A 23,129-nucleotide genomic window follows, 5' to 3' on the forward strand; every position below is an offset into this window, starting at 1 on the left:
TGGAACAATGGGTACATTTGAATGTGATAAAATAGGTAATCTACTGTAATATAATCTATTGTATTTGAGCTTAGCTCAGTATCACAAACAACTAGGGGGACCATTTGTAATGCAGTAGTTACAAAGGAATGCACTTCTTGATTTACTTTTTGGGACACTCACTAAGTACATTTTACTACAATTAATTGAAATACAGGCACAAAGGAGATGAGAGGCTGATGGAATATTTAATTACTTTAACTATAATTTGATAATTTTGCCTATTGTAGTCACAAAAAAGATAAAGATTTATTCATTTTAGGCTGTTGTCTGGGATTTAATGTTCTTAAATGCTCTTTAAAATTTAGAGAAAATTATACTTGATAGAGAGATTTCACCATCCTTGAGGGATCTTTAATTTGTTTGTTGTATGAGCAGTTATAATAAATACAAACAGCCTGCTTAACTGCTTGTCTGCCATTCTGGAAATAGGCATTCTGAATTTGAAAATGTGTGTGCCTGTTACTTATTTTTAGTGGGCTTATTTTTGGCAGTAACTCTGGCAGAGAACTAGGACTCTTTATATGAGAGCCATCCATCCATCATCCTAAAGTAATTTTCATTCTGGCACTGGGGAGCCAGAATTTCTTTGTTCTGATGTTTTCAGTTTTGGATGGAAGCTGACCAGTTTTCCCAGGCTTCTGAGTCCTTTGGAATGACCTAGAATTGGACATATAGTTAAGTGGAAATACCCTCAAGTGTCACTACACTATTTTGCTTTGGGTACAAGATATGCGACTTTGTTTTAGATGGAATTTGGGGCTGTTCTCATTATAAACGGACTCTGGTTTCACCTTTACATAAGTTCTGTCATATAATCACACTCCCCTATAGGAGATCATAACATTGCTATGATCAAGTGGACACTGCTGGTTCAATATGGTAAGATGAAACAGTAATACGGAGAACGCTGTGGATATTTTGAAACGCTTGGTGGCCACAGTTTTCCTTTCTTTGTAGGCACCTCTGACTTCCTTTCATTTTCAGATATACAAATGCATGTGTAAATGGACCACTTTTGTCAAAAACAGTAAGACGTTAGTTGTACTCTGTAATTTCAATTTACACATTTGCAATTTTGGAAGAAAAATATTCTTTATCAATACGTAAATATGTTTATTTTTAATCTCATGTAGATTCAGTGACCCTTCTCTCTGACCATAAAACCCAAGAAAAGACATCTATGTCAAGAATGTTATTTGATGTAGTGTTTAGAGGAGCTAGTCTCTTGGTATGAAAAATACTCAGCCTGTTAAGTTAACACAGAAGAGTTAACACAGCTTGAAACTCTTTTTCCTCCTCAAGTCAAAATTTCTGTAAAACACTGAGAGTAAGAATTATACCAAAGCCTCCTGAAGATATAGTTAAGGCAGATGGGATACATGTCTGCTTTTAAATTCCCAGAATAAAAACATTTATTGTTATAAACTCTGTCCAATGGCTCTGGGAAATTAAATCATGCACATAGGAAACAGTTTTGTTGATATCTTCTGTGGTAGGTAGCTCTTAGGATATTTTTGTAGGAAAGGATTGGGCCTTTGGGTCTGGAAACGTTATTATCTTTTTCGCTTCAGGCTGGAAATGAGGTAGTCTCCGTACAAGTTCTGAGAGGTGATAGAGTTTCTGAAGACGCCCTGATGAAAAGACCTGTCACTCAGTCAGCTTTCTGCATAGCAGCCTACTTAAGATTCCTCCTGCTGAGTGAGCTGTGGGAATCATTGGCTAGTTAATGCTACTGGTTTTGAAATCTCTACTTCTGTACTGTTGACATTGAAAGACACATTTTCCTGGGTGATGGGAGTAGCTGGGTTTTCCCTTTAGAAAATCATATTATTATTACGCTATCCAGACCCTTGTAGGCTACCCAGGTTTGATATTCCTCATGTCCAGGTTTGTTAGCCGTGTGTGTGGTTTGGTTAAACTTTCACTAGAGACAACCTCTTTGAAGAGGAGTGTATGGCAGTATATAGTTGGGCATCATTTGTCTTCTACACTTGTTACATCACTGCAAACCCAATTCCTTGAAGCACTGTAAACCACTGAAAGCCCTCCTGAGCTTTCAGCTGTCAGCCGACTTCAGCTCCATAAACCGTGGCCGGCTTGGTGCTACAGAACTCGGGAGAATACGGAATGTATGTTTGCATAACACCAACTCCTCCCTCTTGGTAGTCACATGATAACCATAGGCAGATTTACACTTCCTGTCTGTTCTGAGGAGTGAAACTACATATTTTCATAAGCATGCACCATTTTTAATTGTGTAATTAAGCTGCTGACATAAGCAAGTAAGCAGTTTGACATGAAGGTAAGGATCCGCAAAGGCATGCATTTGCATAATTTAATTTTCTGCACAGAAGATATTGAAAATCAATAGCATGATTCATAGCCTCACCATATCATTGCCATGCCGCCGTTAGGTGGCCCCTGGAGTTTAGAAGAGTTCGAAGAATATTAAAATTGATTGAATTTGGTGTGCTGAGTCTGTATCTTTACTTGGGAACCACAGATTATTTCTTTTTGCAAATCTCTGCTCCTTGCCAATGAGACATTACGTTGCTTAATATACTCCATATACAGTTTTTGACTGCTGTTCAAGTAATAATTTTTAAAAGTTGCTTTTAGGAAATACTTTATCATATGATCAAAACACATTTGAAGAAGGGACTTGAAACTTTGTTTTCAATCATGCAGGTGCCAGTAATACATGATTATGTTCTTATTTGGGGAAAAAGAAATCACACACTACTGACATAGATGGAATAAAAGGGAAAACTAAATATAGTTATCTTTAATGAATAGTTGATGTCTTAAAAAAAAGAGATCTGGTGCTGGCGTGATGAAGTCCTTTGCTACCTGGTTCATTTCTGAGTTGATTCCTAAAGAATTGCTTATTAGATACTCAAACTAGTTCCTTCCAGTTTCACGTTTTAGATGTTTGCTGTTTCTGATAGGAGAGTGGTGTTTAAAAAGCGAGACAGTAGGGGAGAAGATTGTGTTTTTGCTTATGGCTCATATAAGCACACACCAACACACACACACACACACGTACTCTAGCCTCCAACGCAGGCACCGTGAGCCTTTCTGGTGTTCATGTATTTATTCACTCACTCACTCATTACTGAATACACACTATATGCCAAGCTCCATCATGGGAGGTAGGCTGAGAGCTCCTTGTCTCAGGGAGCTTAGAGCCCTTCATAGGCCATGCAGCATGCCCTTCAGATGCAGGTTTTCCTGCCCATTCTTACCTTGCTGGGCACCACCCACATTGTTCCTCAACACTCTGGGGAGTGTGATGATGACGGCCTTAACCCACCTTCCTTGGGACGGCCCTGCCCCCTCTGTCACTTCTAGTCTGTTGGTCTTTGTACAGCAAAGCCACACCTCTCACATTTGGCTCAAGTGAACCCCCTTCAGACAGGCAGTTCCACTGCTCAGTGCAGATGCCCTACACCGCAGTGTGACGTATGGCTGGGAAAGTATCTGTGCTTTGGGGTATGGATTCCATTACTTTGCAGTGTCAGGGGAGGACCTTCTGATGTGTTCCTCCCTTGTTTCTTGAGTTGGATATATCTTTGTAGACTTGCTTTTTCATTAGTGGTTTAGTGGGTTTGGAGAGGTGACGTGTGTGGGACCCTAAAACCTATGGCCTGTATCCAGTCCGGTTAAAGACTGTTGGGATTATGGTCTACTTCTAGGTACTTGGACATTTTCACACTTACCTGATGAACCTCTGGACTCCGTAGCTTTGCATTCCCGGTAGGATGGGTAATGCAGCTGCTGGCGGGCTTTGTCCTCCTTTGCTGCACCCTAATATTCTCAAAAGTTCTGAGAAATAAAAGGCACTTCCCTTTCAGGAAAAAAAAGAAGAGGGGACTGGTGATGGAGACTGTGATTCTAGTGTGATCTTCTGTAAAGAGTATAAATGAATATCCTCATTCCTTCTTTACTTTTATACCTGGTTCATTTGTTTGTGAGCCGAACCTGGCTGGAACTCTGGTTCAGTTTAGATTTGCTTGTCTAATTGCTCAGGTCAACGCCACACTGGTGTGATTTAGGCAGCAGGCTATTCATTTCGGTGGCCAGGTCCTTACTAGAATTAAGACAGGCTTAGCCTGTCAAGTCACAGGCTGTGAGGGTAAGTTAATAGTGTCACAGATAACAGGGCCTCAGGTCTAGCTCAGCAGGGAAGTTGGTGGTTCTTATCTCTGGCTGCAAAATAGAATCACCTGGAGAACATTTTTAAAAAAAGGCTGATATCTTGGTCCCACCCCAGACCAGTTAAAGTGGAATCTCTGGAGGTAGGGTCCAGGGCATAGGGTTTTGTTTGTTTTGTTTTGTTTTTAAAGCAGCCAGGGTTGAGAGTCAGAGCTCTAGTTCAACAGTGGCCTTTTCTGCATGGAAAAATTGATGATTAGGTGTTGAAGTGACTTGTTTGAAGGTCACCAAGGTCACATGAGTGTCACTGGGGGAAAAGTGAGCTTTGGTAAATGATTGGTTCATGTAACTCTAAAGCCTTCCAGGGGGTTGGTTTCAAATTGGCTTTATCCTGAGCTTCAATTTTGTCAACAGAATTGATCCATAGATTTTGCTTTCTCTGGCTTGGTTTCATTTTAAGATTTATTATTTATTTAAGTTATTTTTGGCCGTGTCAGGTCTTAGCTGTGGCACCCGCGCAGGATCGTTGTTGTGGCATGCACGATCTTTCCTTGCGGCGCGTGGGCTTCTTTCTCTTTGTAGCATGCGGGTTTTCTCTCTCTAGTTGAGGTGCGCGAGCTCAGTAGTTGTGGCGCAAGGGCTCAGTTGCCCTGCGGCATGTGGGATCCTAGTCCCATGACCAGCGATCGAACCCACGTCCCCCGCGTTGTAAGGCGGATTCTTTACCACTGGACCACCACGGAAGTCCTGCTTGGTTCCGTTTTTGAGCGCCTCTACTGATCCCCTGCTTGATCCTCAACCTTGAAGCTTCCAGCTCATGTCATAACACCTTCAGCAAGAGAGAGAAGAATCTCTCTGACTGGCCGGTGTCTCCATTCCCAAACATATGTGTCACTGGGGCTAAACATACGAGCCTCATAAGATTGGTATAAGGACAACACCAGCTACTATGAGCAGAGCACCTTATTCAGCTCTGGGTGTGTGTGTAGGGCTTTTTAAATGCCTGATAACGTAGTGGAAATTTGTTGCCAAGTCTCTGTTTAGGTAATCATCACACCCCACCTGCTAGGTCACGAGTCATGGATTGGACAACCACATCATGTTGCCCCCATCCCTGCCAGGTCCAAGGGTGGGCCTTGTTTGACTTAAGCCAGTGAATCACTGTGAACTGTGTCCCTGGCCCCAGGGGTATGTGTGGGAATGGGGACATGGTTTTTTTACTCATTGTTTTGATACAAGGAGGAAGGATTATTCATGAGTGATTATTCAGAGTGAATTAGCTCTAAGAAGCATAGAAGACAGGTACATAAGATATTTCCCATATGCATAGAAAATAAATCAGTCGAACAATTAGGAAACTTTTTATTGGGTATGTGGTTCTGCCTCAGTTTCCTTGTCTGTAAAATGGAGTTAAAAATACCAACCTCACAGGATCATTGTGAAGGTAACACAAGTTACTGTGAACAGACAAGGAAGCCGACCAACTGTTTATTTAGTATGCTTTAGTGGAGGAAAAAGTAGATTAGGAGACTAGGAGGTGGGAAATTTTATTATTGATCTGTAGAAGCTTAGAATGGTCAACTTCCTGAGGCTCTGAATGGCTCATCTGCAAAAGTATAGGATGAATTGGACCATATGTATCTAAACCTTCATCTTACTTTAAAAATGGTTAGTAACTTAGGTTTTGACTTTGTCATTCAGGACCAAAGAGCATGCATAGATGACACCAGGTTTACTTTTGGAATGTGTGTTTGGATTTTACAAGATTCCCATTTCTCTCTAAAGGGCTCATCTCTGTGGAGTAGCTTTGTTCAAGCATTGTTTCTTTTAAAGCCAGTCTTTGCAATTAACGCGCAAGCATAAAGTACTTTACATGTTTCCTAATTTTTCTTCATGACCATCACGTTGTCAACAAAGCTAATGCCATCATGGTGAGATGATTATTATTATCACTACTCTGACTAATTTGGAATAATGTTTTGTGCTTTCTTGGTGCCATCTTAGTCTTAAACTGAATATGAATATACAGTTCCCCTAACCATTTTCCTTGCTTTTCAAAGGCACACTTGATTTTGTTTGGGTGCATTTAAATATTAACACAGACAGCTGGGATGTATTGTTTGAAGTGCAGTTCCAATTCATTTTGGATTCTGGGCACCTGTGATACTTGTCTTCTTACACATCAGTGCATTCAGGTGTGGGCTCACCACAAAAGAAATTTGCATCCATGAAGGAGCTGGGAGCGGAGGGCTTTGAACACTGTAGCAGGCAGATGGAAGCGCTCCATATTGGGGTAGCAGATTGGATTCATTCTGCGTTTTCAAAGAAATACATCATTAAGCAGTGTTTCTTTTCTGAACATTGCTGGCCTTGGAGGGTTTCAAGTTTCATATCTTCAGATATGACAGGTGACTATCTGGGGTCCAAAGTATGTGGAGGACTGGTTCACACCATGGGGTGTGTTCCAGGCCTCAGACTGTGCTGTGTTTGGATGGCAGAGGCCTGAGCTTTGTGGCAGGCATGCTTGTATTTGGTTCCTTGATCTGCTGCATACTTAGCTGTGTGACCTGGGACTGGTTACTTAGTGTCTCTGAGCCTTCATTCCTCCATCTGTAAAAGAGATGGAATGACCCCTTGCTCGATGAAGATCAAATAAGGCTAGAGGCCCTGTGCACCTAGGACATAGGCTTATGCATGTAGTTGGAACCAGAACCGCGGGTTCCAGGCCTACAGTTGTATGACCTTGGACAAGCCTAAGTTACTCAACTATTCTAAGCTTCAGTTTGCTTATCTGAATGGACCCATTATTGAGACATTGTATCTACTGCCTGGTAGTTCCTTGCGAATTATATAAGATAATGTATGTAAAGTGTTTAGTGCATCTTGAGTTCGTGGCACAGAGAAAAGGCTCATTATAAGCTATTATTAGTATTAATAATAATCCTGGTAATCTCTCTAGGTTCTCCTGTAGTTGTTTTTCTGTAAAATCAGGAGGTTCTGTTCAGTTACCCCCAAGGTCTGTGCTTCTAGGCGGTCACTGGGCTGTGTGCGTTTGACACCCCTCCTGTGTGCAGCGGGGTGATGATTTTGACTCACCGCGCCTCTCCTGTCTTGCAGCGTTGACGGAAGGCTACATGGGATCCCTGCACGAGAACAGACAGGGCAGCTCGGCACAGATCCGCAGGCGCAAGGCTTCCGGCGACCCGTACTGGGCCTACTCGGGTGAGTTGACTGGTTCCCACCGCGATCATACAGGCCAGTTCACATCCCATAAATTCATTCGAAAGCACGCTTTTAATCACTTTCACGCCTGATTTCTGTTTGTTCAAACCTTTTGTAGTTCACTAAAAGTTGAAATATTCAAGCCTGTTTTTCCTCAAGGTGATAAGTACCTTAATTTATCTCTCCCACCTGTTTTCTCAACCTGCTGTTTTCCCCTCAATTTGCATTTATTTCTGAACTTTACTTGTTAATGAGTTATTGTACCAAACTTGTAATTTTCCGAAAGACGCAGCCTTTTCTTGTCTCTTCCCAGTGGCTGTGATTTCAGAGAGCAGAAAATATAAGCCTAGTCTTCAGCTGCTAAATAGCTGCTAAACATCACAGCGCGTCACGTATCAAAATGACCTATTATGCTTTAATCTAAGAAATGCAACTTTATTTTCAAATCAAATCTTGTTAGTTGAATGTATTTCAGCCCTCTACGGTGTTTCTGTAGTTCGTTTCATTTTTTTTTTCACATTTCACCTTTGAGCCAGTGAAGAGAGAGAGCATTGTTAAAACTATGTTGAATACTACATTGGAAATAATTTTCTTACATTTGAAGGGGCAAAAAAAAAAAAAAAGATCTGCAAGAATATACAGGCCTTTCTGGCTTATGCTTCTAACAACTATCAAAAATAAGATAGGTGGATTGTTATTTCTAAAAGAGATTTTGGTGCACAAAAATACATGGAAAATGTAGCGTAGCTAATTAAGGAGGAATGCTTGAGGAAAACAGACCACTTTGGAAATCACTCTAGCACTGAATAATTCAAATTTTTGTATGAAAGTGCTTGGAGGCATGGAGTATTAGTCTTAATAATAAATCTGTGCATTATGCAATGTTGTTGCATACAGAACTGAAAGGTATTATTTTCATAATGATACTCTGGTTTTAAACCCTGAATTTCCACCTGCAAATCCTGTTAAATTCATGTCAGTGTAAAATTTATAGGCCTGATCTTTAATTACACCTTATCTATTGGCTTTTTGCATCCTTTTGTCTATTGATAAATCTCCTGCCCCTACAGGGAGAATAGTCGATCTGTTTTGTTTTGCAAGGAACAGATAGTGATTCTGAAGTCTTCCATCACACCCCGTTCCTTGTGATTAGAATTATCTAATTAGAGCCTTTTTGTCACCATTTCTGATAAATGAAGGAAATTGGAAGATGAAGGCCGAAATTACATATATATAGCTTCTTGCCAAGAAACCCAAAGAAAATTTATCGTTTTGTACTCTGTGGCTCTGATATCAGTTAGGAAGAGGCATAAAGTGGCCTGCTATTTACAGTTCATCAATTTCGAATAATAATGCTGTTGGGAAATTGGAAGTTATATCCCATCAGCATCTACAATTGCAAATGGCTGTGAAGGAATGAAGGGCCTAAAAATGTTCCCATTACTTAGTTAAGAATGGACATAATTAGTGCAATCTTTGGGATGGAGCATTTGTTGATATTCTTAACTCTGGTGGACTTAATGAGTCTCCATTTTGTATTTCTGGAATGCATTGTGTCTGGATTTGGGAACTGTTTCTGTCGGTAGAACGGCTACTAGTTCATCTTCAGCGGGTTGGCATGCTCTTCTATAAAGATCCCAGTAGTAAATATCTTGGACTTTGCAGGGCATATGGTCTCTGTTGCAGCTACTCAAGTCTGCCTTATAGTGCAAAAGCAGCCATAGGTAGATGGACGAACTGGGTTCTGATAAAAATTGATTTATGAACAATGAAATTTGAATTTATTATAATTTTCATGTGTCAGGAAATCTTATATTTTAGACTTTTTTTTTTCCTCAAACATTTAAAAATAGAGAAATCATTCTTACTTTTCAGGTTGTACTAAAATTGGCGGCCGGTTGGATAGGGTCCACAGGCCATAGTTTGTCAACCTCTGTTTTAGTTGTTTTTTTTTTTTCTGGAATCAGGATAAGACAGTCATTTGAAGAATCCCCCAGAAGGATATAGACTGGCTTGGAAGAACCAGTGGAGTAACTTGCTAGGTGTAATGGAAAAAATAAAAGTAAAAGGAGAAGAAAAGAATGAGAGAGATATCAATTGATGGTTTATAGTCCTATACGTTAAACATCTTCCTGAAAATTCCATGGTGTCAGTGGTTATTTTCAGCAAAGTGGTGAAATATTGGTTCTCATGTCAAGAACACTTGGGATCCTTTAGAGACACTCCTTAGCATTTGGCAAATAGATAAAGAAAGGGCAGGAAGGAGTAAGAGTTGTTGCCTGTCACCTTTGGTACTTCAGACAAGGGCCTTAAAACCACAGTGTACCACATGTTGAACTATGAGCTGCAGTTATTACCTATAGGTATAAATGTTGTTTGGAAAGTTGGACTGCCAAAAGAAAGGTCATTATTTGCAGAGGGGAATGGTTTTAGATTTAGCAGAGGTGAAGCAGGCCACTTCTGAAAGATTGGTTTAATGGTCCAGATTTTAATCTCATGACTCTAATTCACAAGTTTGTCTTAGTTCCTCCTAAGATAAAGGCATTGGTGCTTTGGGGGGTATTGTGTGTGAGAGTGTGAATTTTGAAGTCACGTAGACTATGGTTCAAATCTAAGGCTTATCTCTTAATATCTTTATGATGTTGGAAGGGCATTTAACTGCTTGGAGCCTCAGTCTCCCCATCTTTGAAATAGGAATAATTAATAGAACTTCCCTCATAGAGATGTTACTGGGAATGAAATGAGATGATGTGTGTGAAAAATTTAACAAATCCCTGGTATAATGTACCTAATATTACTTCTTGCTGTTTTTGGCACTATTAGTACTTTTGCTACTGTTGATATTGTTGTTATTGGAATTCTCAGTTGGGTGCTATGATTGACAGTGGGTGATCCCTAGGTAATACTTGGAGCTAACTAGCTAAATTCTATCAGCCATAATTCACAAGAATTGCCCATTTGAGATGTGGGAATGAGGGTTAAGCCAAAACTATCCTTAAGTTCAGGGCTTGGCAGACGACAAACCAGCACCTGTTTTTGTGACTAAAGTTTTATTGGAACACAACCACGTTTGGCACTTGTTGATGGCTACTTTCATGTTACGACTGCAGAGTTGAGTAGTGGCCACATAGACCTTTGACCAGGAAGCCTAGAATATTATTATCTGGCCCTTTACAGAGAAGGTTTGCAACTCCTGATCACACTGATACAGCCTGGGTTATTGAGCAGATGTTAGCCTGACTCATAAACAAAACTCTCCAGAGATTTGGAACATGTCTCTGTGTTTTTTGGCCTTGCATTTCCCTTGAGCTGAAATATCCCCAGCAAATGTTCTAGGTAGCATTCACAGTGATTCTGGTGGTCCTGCTCTCGGAAAGTACTGGAAGGGACAAAGATGAGGGAGTGATGTGCTTCAGGAAGTGGAAAGGGGAGAGAGGAGTGGGTGTTGGTGGTCCAGGGGCCCCTGGGTTCTGGTGTCCTAATCATTAGGTTGCTATTGGGTATAGGGTGGGTTTTGGTGAATGATGCTGGTCTGATTATTCTGGTGGCATCCCACCTGGTCACTTGAGGAGAGTTGCGTAAGTATTTGAGCTGTGGAGAACTTGTTTTACGGATATTGTCATGATAGCATTTCATTGATACTAGTGTAACTTATCCCTTTAGGACTAGCCGAGTTATTTCAGTTTCACTGCATCACCTTGGATAACGTCTACATCCTATTTATATTTGAAATGCTAAACAACTTTACTTTCATAGGCTTATCAAATGATGCCATTGTGAACACCTGCAGCTTTAGGCTAGAGGACTGTTTACTGGGGAGCCTGGAGACAGGTGTTTTAGTCCCATTGTGCTCATCTGAGGATAGGTTATCTCTCTGGTTCTTACTTTTTTCTACTCTAAAAAGGAGTGCTCATAATATCTGAGTTCAACTTGAAAATATCACGCATAAGAGATATGAAGCAGAACATAAATGTAAGATTATTATTATTAACTGTTAATAATAGCAGTGTAATTTCAAGATTGCTTTATATCTTTGGATTTATTTTCCTTATACCAAGAATAGGGAAAAGGGGGGAAAGACCTTTGATGTGTTTCATGCAGAATTACACAGAAAAAAAAATAAAGGCAATAGTTTTAAGAGTATCTCATTGGGAATATTACAACACTTTCTCTTCTGTTAGTTTTCTTGACTAAGATACAGATATTTTTTCTGTGTTACTTGAGGTGATGACAGCCCATGAATTTTGGAGTTCGCCCAGAACTTCTGTAATTATTACACAAAACGTAACGCATGCTAGGTAGGTCATTGTTGCCAGAAAGGGAAATGGGAAACAAATTGGGGGAAGTTCAAGTGGAAATTTGAGGCTTTTTTTTTAATAGATCTTTATTGGAGTATAATTGCTTCACAGTACTGTGTCAGTTTCTGTTGTACACCAAAGTGAATCAGCCATATGCATACATATGTTCCCACATCCCCTCCCTCTTGAGCCTCCCTCCCACCCTCCCTATCCCACCCCTCTAGGTTGTCGCAAAGCACTGAGCTGATCTCCCTGTGCTATGCTGCTGCTTCCCACTGGCTGTTTTACATTCGGTAGTGTATATGTGTGGATACTACTCTCACTTCACCCCAGCTTCCCAGTCCCACCCCATGTCCTCAAGTCCATTCTCTATGTCTACATCCTGCCCTGCAACTAGGTTCATCAGTACCATTTTTTTTTTTTTTTAGATCCTATATATGTGCGTTAGAATATGGTATTTGTTTTTCTCTTTCTGACTTACTTCACTCTGTATGACAGACTCTAGGTCCATGCACCTCACTACAAATAACTCAGTTTCGTTTCTTTTTATGGCTGAGTAATATTCCATTGTATATATGTGCCCCATCTTCTTTATCCAGTCATCTGTTGATGGACACTTAGGTTGGCTCCATGTCCTGGCTATTGTAAATAGAGCTGCAGTGAACATTGTGGTACATGACTCTTCTTGAATTATGGTTTTCTCAGGGTATATGCCCAGTAGTGGGATTGCTGGGTCGTATGGCAGTTCTATTTTTAGTTTTTTAAGGAACCTCCATACTGTTTTCCACTGTGGTTGTATCTGTTTGCATTCCCACCAGCAGTGCAAGAGGGTTCCCTTTTCACCACACCCTTTCCAGCATTTATTGTTTCTAGATTTTTTGATAATAGTCATTCTGACTGGAGTGAGGTGATACCTCATTGTAGTTTTGATTTGCATTTCTCTAATAATCAGTGATGTTGAGCATCTTTTCATGTGCCTCTTGGCCATCTGCATGTCTTTCTTGGTGAAGTGTCTATTTAGGTCTTATGCCCATTTTTTTCATTGGATTGTTTTTTTGATATTGAGCTCCATGAGCTGTTTGTATATTTTGGAGATTAATCCTTTGTCTGTTGTTTCATTTGCAAATATTTTCTCCCATTCTTCAGGTTGTCTTTTTGTCTTGTTTATGGTTTCCTTTGCTGTGCAAAAGCTTTTAAGTCCCATTTGTTTATTTTTGTTTTTATTTCCATTACTCTAGGAGGTGGGTCAAAAAAGATCTTGCTGTGGTTTATGTCAAAGTGTGTTTTTCCCATGTTTTCCTAGTCTAAGAGTTTTATAGTGTCTGGTCTTACCTTTAGGTCTTTAATCCATTTGGAGTTTATTTTTGTGTATGGTGTTAGGGAGTGTTCTAATTTCATTCTTTTACATGTAGCTGTCCAGTTTTCCCAGCACCACTTATTGAAGAGGCTCTCCTTTCTCCATTGTATGTTCTTGCCTCCCTTGTTGTAAATTAGGTGCCCAAATGTGCGTGGGTTTATCTCTGGGCATTCTATCCTGTACTGTTGATCTATATTTCTGTTTTTGTGCCAGTACCATACTGTCTTGATTACTGTAGCTTTGTAGTATAGTCTGAAGTCAGGGATCCTGATTCCTCTAGCTCCATTTTTCTTTCTCAAGATTGCTTTGGCTATTCGGGGTCTTTTGTGTTTCCATACGAATTGTAAAATTTTTTGTTCTAATTCTGTGAAGAATGCCAGTGGTAGTTTGATAGGGATTGCATTGAGTCTGTAGATTGCTTTGGGTAGTATAGTCATTTTCATAATATTGATTCTTCCAATCCAAGAACATGGTATATTTCTCCATCTGTTTATGTCATCTTTGATTTCTTTCATCAGTGTTTTATAGTTTTCTGAGTACAAGTCTTTTGTGTCCTTAGGCAGGTTTATTCCTAGGTATTTTATTCTTTTTGTTGCGATGGTATATGGGACTGTTTCCTAACTTCTCTTTCTGATTTTTCGTTGTTGGTGTATAGGAATGCCAGAGATTTCTGTGCATTAATTTTGTATCCTGTGACCTTACCAAATTCATTGATTAGTTCTGGTGGCATCTTTAGGATTTTCTATGTATAGTATCATGTCATCGGCAAACACTGGCAGTTTTACTTCTTCTTTTCCAATTTGTTTTCCTTTTATTTCTTTCTCTTCTATGATTGCCGTGGCTAGGACTTCCAAAGCTGTGTTGAATAAGAGTGGCAAGAGTGGACACATCCTTGTCTTGTTCCTGATCTTAGTGAAATGCTTTCAGTTTTTCACCATTGAGTATGATGCTTGCTGTGGGTTTGTCATATATGGCCTTTTTGAGGCATTTTTATAAAGCTCTCTGTTTTCTCTCCTCCCCCTCAAAGACTTGGGGAAAAACAGGTGGTGGTTTCTCCTCTCACCCCTTTTTAGTTTACCCTGTTTGGTTTTCTGCACTTTTAATAATGTATATCTCATGTTTTTCTTGTGTAGACAGATGCTACACACGAAGGGGGATATTTCTCACTGTTAGAGGACTTCAAAATTGAGACATGCCATGACCAAAATTCTTTGTATGAAGTGTCTGGTGTTGCACTGGGTCAAGCAGGATTATTCTAAAAGGCATTCCTTTTGTGGCCAGGAAATTGTGGGAGGAGATAGCCAATGTCCTTTCTAATTGTCCTGGGCTTTGATGACTTGCTCAGCTGTAAAATGGAGATAAAAGGACATACCTTGTAGGATGGCTTTGAGGATTAGCGGTAATATATGTAATCACCTGGTATGGCTCTTAATTGTATGCCACTGCACTACACTATTCACATGAACATCTTGTATTATAACATGCGTGTGTGTGTGTGTGTGTGTGTAATTTCCCCAGCTAAATGTAGAGTTTTTGAGGACAAAGAGTATAGCTTATAATTCCTTGCTTTTCCTGCTTTGTACCAGAGTATCTCATTTTGTAGATATTTGGTGCATATTTTTTAAGTGGTTGAATAGATGGATGGATAAATGAATTCATGCCAGAGTCTGTGCTTGGGAACTCACTAAGGGTATCCTGCCATGAAATCCAGATAAATCAGTGGGTGATTTACAAAGGGTTTCACTGTTGGATCCGTTTAAGTAAGGAGCTCCCCTGGTGAACTTAAAATATAATTAAATTCCACCAAGGGGGGAAAGTGGCAGGGGTGGGGGTGATGGTGGTGGGGTGAATTGGGAGACTGGGATTGACATATATACACTAATATGTATAAAATGGATTACTAGTAAGAACCTGCTGCATAAAAAAATAAAATAAAATTCCTAAAGTAATATTTCCATGCCTATTTTTATTAATGTCTATACAAGGTAAAGCAAAATACAGATGCCTGCCAAAGTCTGCTTTTGTCATTAGAAAAATGGAAGGCAGTATAGAACCTTAATGTTAATATTGTCATATTATTTGCCCCTCTCCTAATGCCTCCTACGAAATCTCTTAAGGGAATCATTTCCCCAGAGACATGCCCTTTGCGATAAAGACCTTCTGGTCTGATGGGACCACACTTTTGAGATTCATTCTCCTAAGTCCCAGCTCAAAGGTATCTCTACCCAACCCCACTGTCTTAACTCATCAGTTTCCCCTTTATTTTTTACAATTAATTTCTATCTTCTCTTCAATTCCCTATTAATCTATTTATACTTTTTAAGTAGAAGTTATTTATTTCTTTGTTCAAGATACTTATTAATTGCTTACTGTGTGCCAGGTGTTGTGGTATAATGGGATGGGCCAGAGAAACTCCTTAGAATTGCTACGGCCAGGTACCATTAAAGATGGGCAGGTGTTTGCCAGGACATGCAGTGGCCTGAAGACATTCAATGGCCTGGCCGTGACTGGGAAGCTGGAAGCAGCTCAGTAGGTCTGGAGCATGTGGTAGAGTGGAGCAAGTTAAGGGAATAATGCAGAGTATTGGAGGTGGATCAGAAAGCGTCTTAACAGAATTCTACTAGTGACTTAGAACATCTTTTTGAGGGTGACAGGGAGTCATTTAAAGATATCATGCTAGAAATGGACTAATTTGCTTTTATGTTTGAGTCACAGCACGAGTTGTAGGGATAAGGATCGGTCAGCAGGGGAAGAGGGCAGGGTGAGAAACTATGAGAAGCAATGAGGTTGTATCATCAGGAATTTGAGAGATGAAAGAGCCCATGGGAATTCATTATCATTAGTATATGGAAGAGAAAGCAAAATGAATTATCTGGGATGATCCCCAGGATGACTGAAGATGGCATTGCATTTAATTTAAAATGAGTAAATGAGGAATGGTGGGTTGGTTATAAAGATAAAAAATTTGGACTTGAACCTATTGAGACATGGCATAGTGTTTTGCTCATATTTCTTACACCCTTTAAACTTTATGCTCCTTGAGCAGAACCTTTATGTGTAATTAATCTTTGTATCTCCCTGTTCCTACCTAAATGTTTTGGAATAGGAGGGCTTTCAAGGTAGGGAATACATTGTAGGACAAGCTGTTTCTTCCTATAGGTATTCTTTTTTTTCTTTTACACTTGATCTGTGATTACAAGGATAGATTGGGTGAGAAAAAACACATATGTTCACACACTAATCAGGACTTTATGTATAAAAGAGAAAAATGTGGTGCCATATGCTTAAGGTACCTCGACCATTTTTCAATGCAAAGTTTGGCTTTTTTTTGCTCCACTGTTTGAATGAAATTACTCTAGCGTCTTAGAGATGTGTTCTTTATCTTTTTCTTTTTCTTTCTTTTTTAACCTTGTTCTAATCCTTGCTACTTGAGTTCTAAAGTTTCTTAGCATCTTCTCGCTGGAGGTGGTTTCACAAGTATTTGTAAAGCTAATGGACACTATTGTACGTTATAAGAGGACATCAGTAAATTCTTTAGGGTCCTTGTGACCCTTGGAAAAAGCATATTAGGAAGATGAAATATTGTTCAGTGCTTGTTTGGTATCAAGTGCCATGTAACAGCATTAACAATTTAAATTGTTGCTATGATGAGAAGCTTAAAACATGGGTAAATCGAAGGCTAAGTGTTTGGGTTTTTTTTTTTTTTTTTAAAGCTGCGTTTTATAGCTACTTTATTTATTTATTTATTTATTTATTTATTTATTTATTTATTTTTGGCTGTGTTGGGTCTTCGGTTCGTGCGAGGGCTTTCTCCAGTTGCGGCAAGCGGGGGCCACTCTTCATCGCGGTGCGGGGACCGCTCTTCATCGCGGTGCGCGGGCCTTTCACTATCGCGGCCCCTCCCGTTGCGGGGCACAGGCTCCAGACGCGCAGGCTCAGCAGTTGTGGCTCACGGGCCCAGCCACTCCGTGGCATGTGGGATCTTCCCAGACCAGGGCTCGAACCCGTGTCCCCTGCATTAGCAGGCAGATTCTCAACCACTGCGCCACCAGGGAAGCCCACTGTTTGGGTTTTAAATTGGCTCTGAAGGTAGTGGGTTGACGGAGCCTTCTTCAAGGGCTCTTGGGCAATATCTGTGAAAATGTTAAATACTGATAGTCTTTGATCCAGCACTTCTGCTTCTAGGAATTTGTCTTTTAGAAATACTTGTACATATCCCCAGTGTGGCGTTGTGAGTGTAACAGCTAACCATCAGTAGGGACTTGGGTAATTTTAGTACACTCTTATGAAATGGTTAGTAAACATCTACCAAAATGAAATAGGTTGAGCGACAAGATATATAAAAAATAATTTGGGTAATAAGGTCCCATCAGGAAATAGAACTGAGAAGTTTGGAGACTATATGCAAAAGTTAATTGTGATTATCACTGAGAAATGAGGGACACTGCTTTTTTTTTTTTTTTAGAAATTCACGTTCTTTTATTTATTTATTTATTTATTTATGACTGTGTTGAGTCTTCGTTTCTGTGCGAGGGCTTTCTCCAGTTGTGGCAAGTGGGGACCACTCTTCATCGCGGTGCGTGGGCCTCTCACCATCGCGGCCTCTCTTGTTGCGGAGCACAGGCTCCAGACGCGCAGGCTCAGTAGTTGTGGCTCACGGGCCCAGTTGCTCCGTGGCACGTGGGATCTTCCCAGACCAGGGCTCGAACCCGTGCCCCCTGCATCGGCAGGCAGACTCCCAACCACTGTGCCACCAGGGAAGCCCCGACACTGCTTTTTTAAAATTTATATTTCTATAATATTGTTAGTATCTTATAGAATTATATCTAGAATATTTTAATTTCTTATACCAGTACATTCATAATATTTCCTAAAAGAATCCTTTTATTTTATAATAGATGGCTGAATTGTATCAAATTTAGGCAGTTTTCTTTGTAACAATTACAAGGGGAGAGAAAGAAGAAGAAAAAAAAAAAACACTACAAGGAAAGCCAGAAGGAAAGCAAAAGGCTTTTTGTCTCTTTAATTGGCTATATCTAAATTTTTTAGGTGCAACATTTTCACTGGCATTTCAAATTTCATAAAATGCTGATATGAATCATGCAGAAATTAATGAACTGATATTGACTCGGTTTGAAAATGAACAGCAAGATTTATTGAGCAAAGCAGTAAATATTGACCCAGACAGAGGTAAGGTCAATATTTGCTTTGATATAACATAAATCTTAATATTTAGTAATCTATAAATTTTGTGGGTTTACAGAAGGCATACAGAGAGTTATCTATAAGTATATATTTTTTGTATCTGTGATGGATCAAAGTCAGACATCTTTTTTCCTGGTCATAAATTTGAAAGGATGATAGTCTCTCCTTTAAAACTAGTTTCTTTAGGGCAGGGGTGGGGTGAGTGTGGGTTAGTGGAGGGACATGATTGATTTAAATGTTCAAAGGAAAAATATACCTAGCTTTATACATGCCTAATAATTGGAGAGCAATGATTTGCAGTGTTCTCTGTGATTTACTTAAAAGCTACTCATCTTCATTTGTAACCTAACAAAATGTACTCATTTATTATATCTGATTTAGTTCATAAAACCCACTCTCTGACAATATAAAACAGAGGAACATGCTGTCATTCCCGTTGGATATTGTTAAGCTCAGTTATGTGGAATTTTTTTTGGCAAATAAAATATGATTCATATATATCATGCTGAGTAACATTTTATTGGCTTTTCCCTTTTTGTAATTATTAAGTTTAACTATACTCTTATTCCTTATCTTTTCTCTTCTCTTGGTTGGGTGAGCCTGGTAGCAATACAAAAGTAAGGGAAAACTTACTGGATTTCATTGGCTTTTGAACTTTTAGTATTGCCATTACGTGGCTGGAATAAGTGTCTAATGTGTGCTTAAAGATAGGATATTCTGTTTGTTTAACTATAGTCAGGAACTCAGTTCACAGGATCAAGTGTAATCTTGTACCTGAGCAAAAGTCTTAAGCCATATATGGTCCTGTTATGGTCAGTCCACCATGAGTATTACTAGTCTGATAACCGTGTGAAGTGGTGATGTTGGCCCTCAGCAAAGATTTGTTAAGTGATTCTGAAATTAACCTCGCCTCCATCTCTCAGCTGGTAATTTCCCATGACCCTATTTGAGACCAATAGCATTAAGGATAGTGTATCTTCTTGGTTGTCTTTCTAGCTATTAAAATTTAACTGTACTCGGTTTCATTTATATTAAACCCCATATTCTATCATGTAATAAAGACCTTGTTTATGTTGAAAAACAAATCAGTGGCAGGTGTATAACGTAGAACCTTGCCTTCTCAACAAATGCTTTCTGATAACTTTAGGAATCCTTGCTTTTCATTAATAGTACTACAGTGTATAATAAATAATGTTTTCCCTGAGTGTAGTATTAAATGTGATTTTTTTCATGTGAAAAATGACTTTACTGTGGTATATAAAAACTTGACTTTAGCATAATAAAGTCACTTCTTCTTGAGTTCTTTATCAAGGAGAAACTCACAATTTGGTGCTAATAGGTCTTTTAACACTTGTCTGTCACTTGCCAACATCACTTTTTAAAAGAGACGGGTCTTGCCCAGAGCCTTCAGCTGGGAGAGTATTTTAGAATTTGATCCTTTGGCTTTCATTATTTCTTGGTACCCCTAATATATGACAGACCATGCTAGTTTTCTGTTTTGGTGTGTTAAGTTTCCTATTAATTACATATTTAAGATTTTTATAAAAAGTGAGTCAGTTTAAGAAAAAAATTTTAACTCAGCAATTGTACAGCTGGCATTCCAGTATGGCAAAATGAGTCTTCTTCTCTACCAGATATTATCACCATCTTGGAAGGATTGAAAACCTCTTATATGCCATGCAATCAACCTGTATCTCTGATGTGAAAAAAATCCAGAAGGGTATAGAGTTTCTTGAATTGGCTTAAAAATTATGGAAAATATTTAGTATCCTAATTTTAAAAAGTATAGCTCATTGTATGTCCTGGTTCTGGTTACAGTCACATAGATTATTAAAAATCTTAAATACACACTGGCCCAGTCCCCCTGAATTTTCCCTTCATCGCTGCCTCAGCCACTCTTCCTGTTCTGGGACCTTTGGGATTGAACACCCATCCTCCACCATCCATTGTCAGTGTTTATTGCCCCTGATTTGTTAAATGTTTTACCCATCATCCCTGCTTATCATGATGGAGGGAATTTCAGAGAGTGAAAGGGTTGACTGTGGGGTGTTTTAAGGTGTGCATTACGCTCTGCCTCCCAGTTACTGAATTTAGTTGACCTTGAGATCTTCTCTGAGTTTGGGAAGCCACTTGATCCAAATTTCCTGTTTATGTTAATCCACATTCTCCCAGTTTGATAGCCATTGCCTGGGAGGAAAACAAGCTCCTTCTTGAAGCTGCATAAAAATTTGCTGCTCCCAAAGGTATCATTTAGTTGCTCTGCCCCAATTATTGTTGGCCTCTTTCCCTCCTGGAAGCAGTTTATCTCTGTCCCACCCTTCCCTCTAGTTCCAAGGGTTAGAATAGCGTTCTTCCTTTTAGCTGGGCGTGCATGTCATTAGTACATTTGGTAACGATTGGTTGTTGAAACTTTAGCAGGAAAATGAAATATGAGCCTCTAGTAACTAGGCTGTTTGAAGAGTACCTTCAAAGATGAGAGAGAAGCCATTTGTGGTGTGTTTCTGCTCCTGGGGCTCACTGTGATAATGGGAGGTATTTTCTCCTCACTGTTGTGAAGTGCATAGTCCACAATTTCCTCTTGGGAAGTGATTTTGACACTTTTTGAATGTCCTGTGGCTTTTATATTCTTACACCACCTCCTAATGAGCTATCTTTATAACATTCTTTTTGTGTAAAGAGTGCCCTTTCTCTCACCATCCACTAGGGTGTGAAAAGGAAGTTTCAACACTTATGGCCAGTTGGACCATGCACCTGCTGTACCAGCAAGAACAAGTCAAGATTAGCTTCTTTTGTCATGAGTATTCTTGGCTGGCAGTATTACCAGGATTTTTCTCCCGACTTCACACCGAGGTCACTTCCAGGGGCACGTTTGAGTATAAGGATTTGTTTTTGTATCAGTTATCATGTTTCAGCCTCTGGGAAAGACCTTCGGACTCTCCTGTCTTATAATAATAATAAGGGCAATTTATATCTTACATAGCCCTCTACAGACAGGGCACTGCCAGGTAGCATCTTCGTACTCTGCCATCTTTAAGGTATACTCTATGTTGTTTATACTTTACTGTTCTTAGCTGGTAGGCTTTGTACTTATAATCACTTTCCTCATGGCTTTAATATGACTTCAGCAGTTCCAGAGGTCAAATGCTGAGGTATAAAGTCCAGAGAAAGAAGAGAAAGTATCTTTTTCTTGTGTGTGTATTTAAGAGCAAGTAAAATGCTCCTCAAAGCACCCCGCCCTTGGTCTATCAACCCTTTTACCTCATTGGTCAGAAATGAATGTGTTCAGACTTCATCCAATCACTGGTGAGAGAAATGGGATTAGCATGATTGGCTCAGACCAATGAGGATGTAGGCAGAAATAGCAGGGGTCATGGCTGTTGGCTAAGTAGCCCTTAGTGCCTGCTACCCTTGTTGTCTTTTCCAGGTCTTAAAAGCTAAGCAACCTCATGGCACTTAATAAGGGAGGCAGTTACAGGAAGGACATTTCTTTACTTTTGATACGAGGTTTTGATTTCAGAAGCCTGACATGGTTGTAAATAAAATAATAAAGCTCCATGAATTTGGGGTCCTTTACAGTTTTCAGGGTTGTACTGCCCAGTTAATCCTGTCGCCACTGGTTATATGTGGCTGTTTCCATTTAAAGTAATTAGAATCAAATCAAAGTCACAAGAAAGAATGATCTGGCCCCAAATGTCAATAGTGTCATTGACCCCGTGCTAGAGGCTTGCCAGAGTTCCTTGCTTTTGCGCAGTCTGTCGCCATGATGCTGTGAGAGTTCCACCTTTCTAATCAGTTAGGGATGTATTTCCTGGGCGGAGTGAGTATTCTATGGCGAGGTTGGCCAAGGTATTACACGATCAAGTGAGTAGCATATGCTGTTCAGCCCTTTCTGGAGACTGGAGAGGAGAAATGGAAAGCTTGGCAGGTTGACCATTCCAGGAGGCTTTGCATGAAATCATAAAGGAATGCATCACAACTCGGGTCGTGGTGAAAAGCCCGCCTCTCGTGTGGTGTGAAGGCAATGAATGATCGCCAGGCTGCAGTAAAGAGATGGTGAGATTGCTCTTATTGTTTTATTTTTGAGGTCCCTGGTGACTACTCCACGTGTCAATCCTTTGATCTAAGAGGCTGTTATGAAATAATATCTGTCTTAGAAATGCGTACCATGAAGGACCCTCCAGAATAGCTGATCAAGCCCCTGCAGCACCATGAGAAAGTTTACAGTTGCCCGATGTGAACCTTGACAAGTCACTTCAAAGGTGGGCAGGGCATAGCTCACTTTCTTAAGTGATCACTTTTAACAAAGGGAGTGGAAAGGAAAATAGACCTATGAATGGTGAATGACAGGTCATAATGATCCAGCTTTTTGTCAAGTGTCAGCCGCTTAATATTTGATATTAGTTATGTAAATGTTGTGAAAATGACCACAGATTCCTCCCAGAATGGATTCCTTACCTTCTGTGTGTGGCTTAAACAAAAAGTATCCTGTGGGGGAGGAGGATAAATGTGTGTACATGTATCTATACGTGTCATGGTACCCTTAACTTTCTACAGAGCAGATGGTAATTATCTACTTGCTCTGTCTCAAGCCCTCTTGTTCATGTTTAGATGTAAAGACAGATTCATGGGGTCACTGCCTCCAGGGAGGTCAAAGACTCTTTTCCTCTTTCTGTTTTGAAAATGAAATCTGTTATCAGTGATAGTGTCTTAGAAGGTTGAATATACCAAGATCAAATATATTTATCCTGATACTCCTATGGTAGGTCTACTGAGAGTTTGAAAAGGTGTAAGATCATTAATATGCCAGGTTGACCCAGAAATATTTTTTCTTTAAATTGGAATGATAACAT

At 39.7% G+C, this 23,129-nt stretch overlaps 1 protein-coding gene across 5 annotated transcripts in view; it reads left to right on the top strand.

The window, feature by feature from the left end:
- Nucleotides 1-23,129, top strand: part of PTPRG (protein tyrosine phosphatase receptor type G) — a 726,426-nt gene that overhangs the window by 166,549 nt on the left and 536,748 nt on the right. For all 5 annotated transcript variants that reach the window (XM_059940105.1, XM_059940106.1, XM_059940107.1 and 2 more), the window contains one exon: nucleotides 7,315-7,419. In XM_059940105.1, the coding sequence (XP_059796088.1) occupies nucleotides 7,315-7,419 (105 nt within the window). The remainder of the gene's footprint in view (nucleotides 1-7,314; nucleotides 7,420-23,129) is intronic.

The sequence above is a fragment of the Balaenoptera ricei genome, chromosome 11 (genome assembly GCF_028023285.1).
Source record: "Balaenoptera ricei isolate mBalRic1 chromosome 11, mBalRic1.hap2, whole genome shotgun sequence".
Taxonomy (NCBI): Eukaryota; Metazoa; Chordata; class Mammalia; order Artiodactyla; family Balaenopteridae; genus Balaenoptera; species Balaenoptera ricei.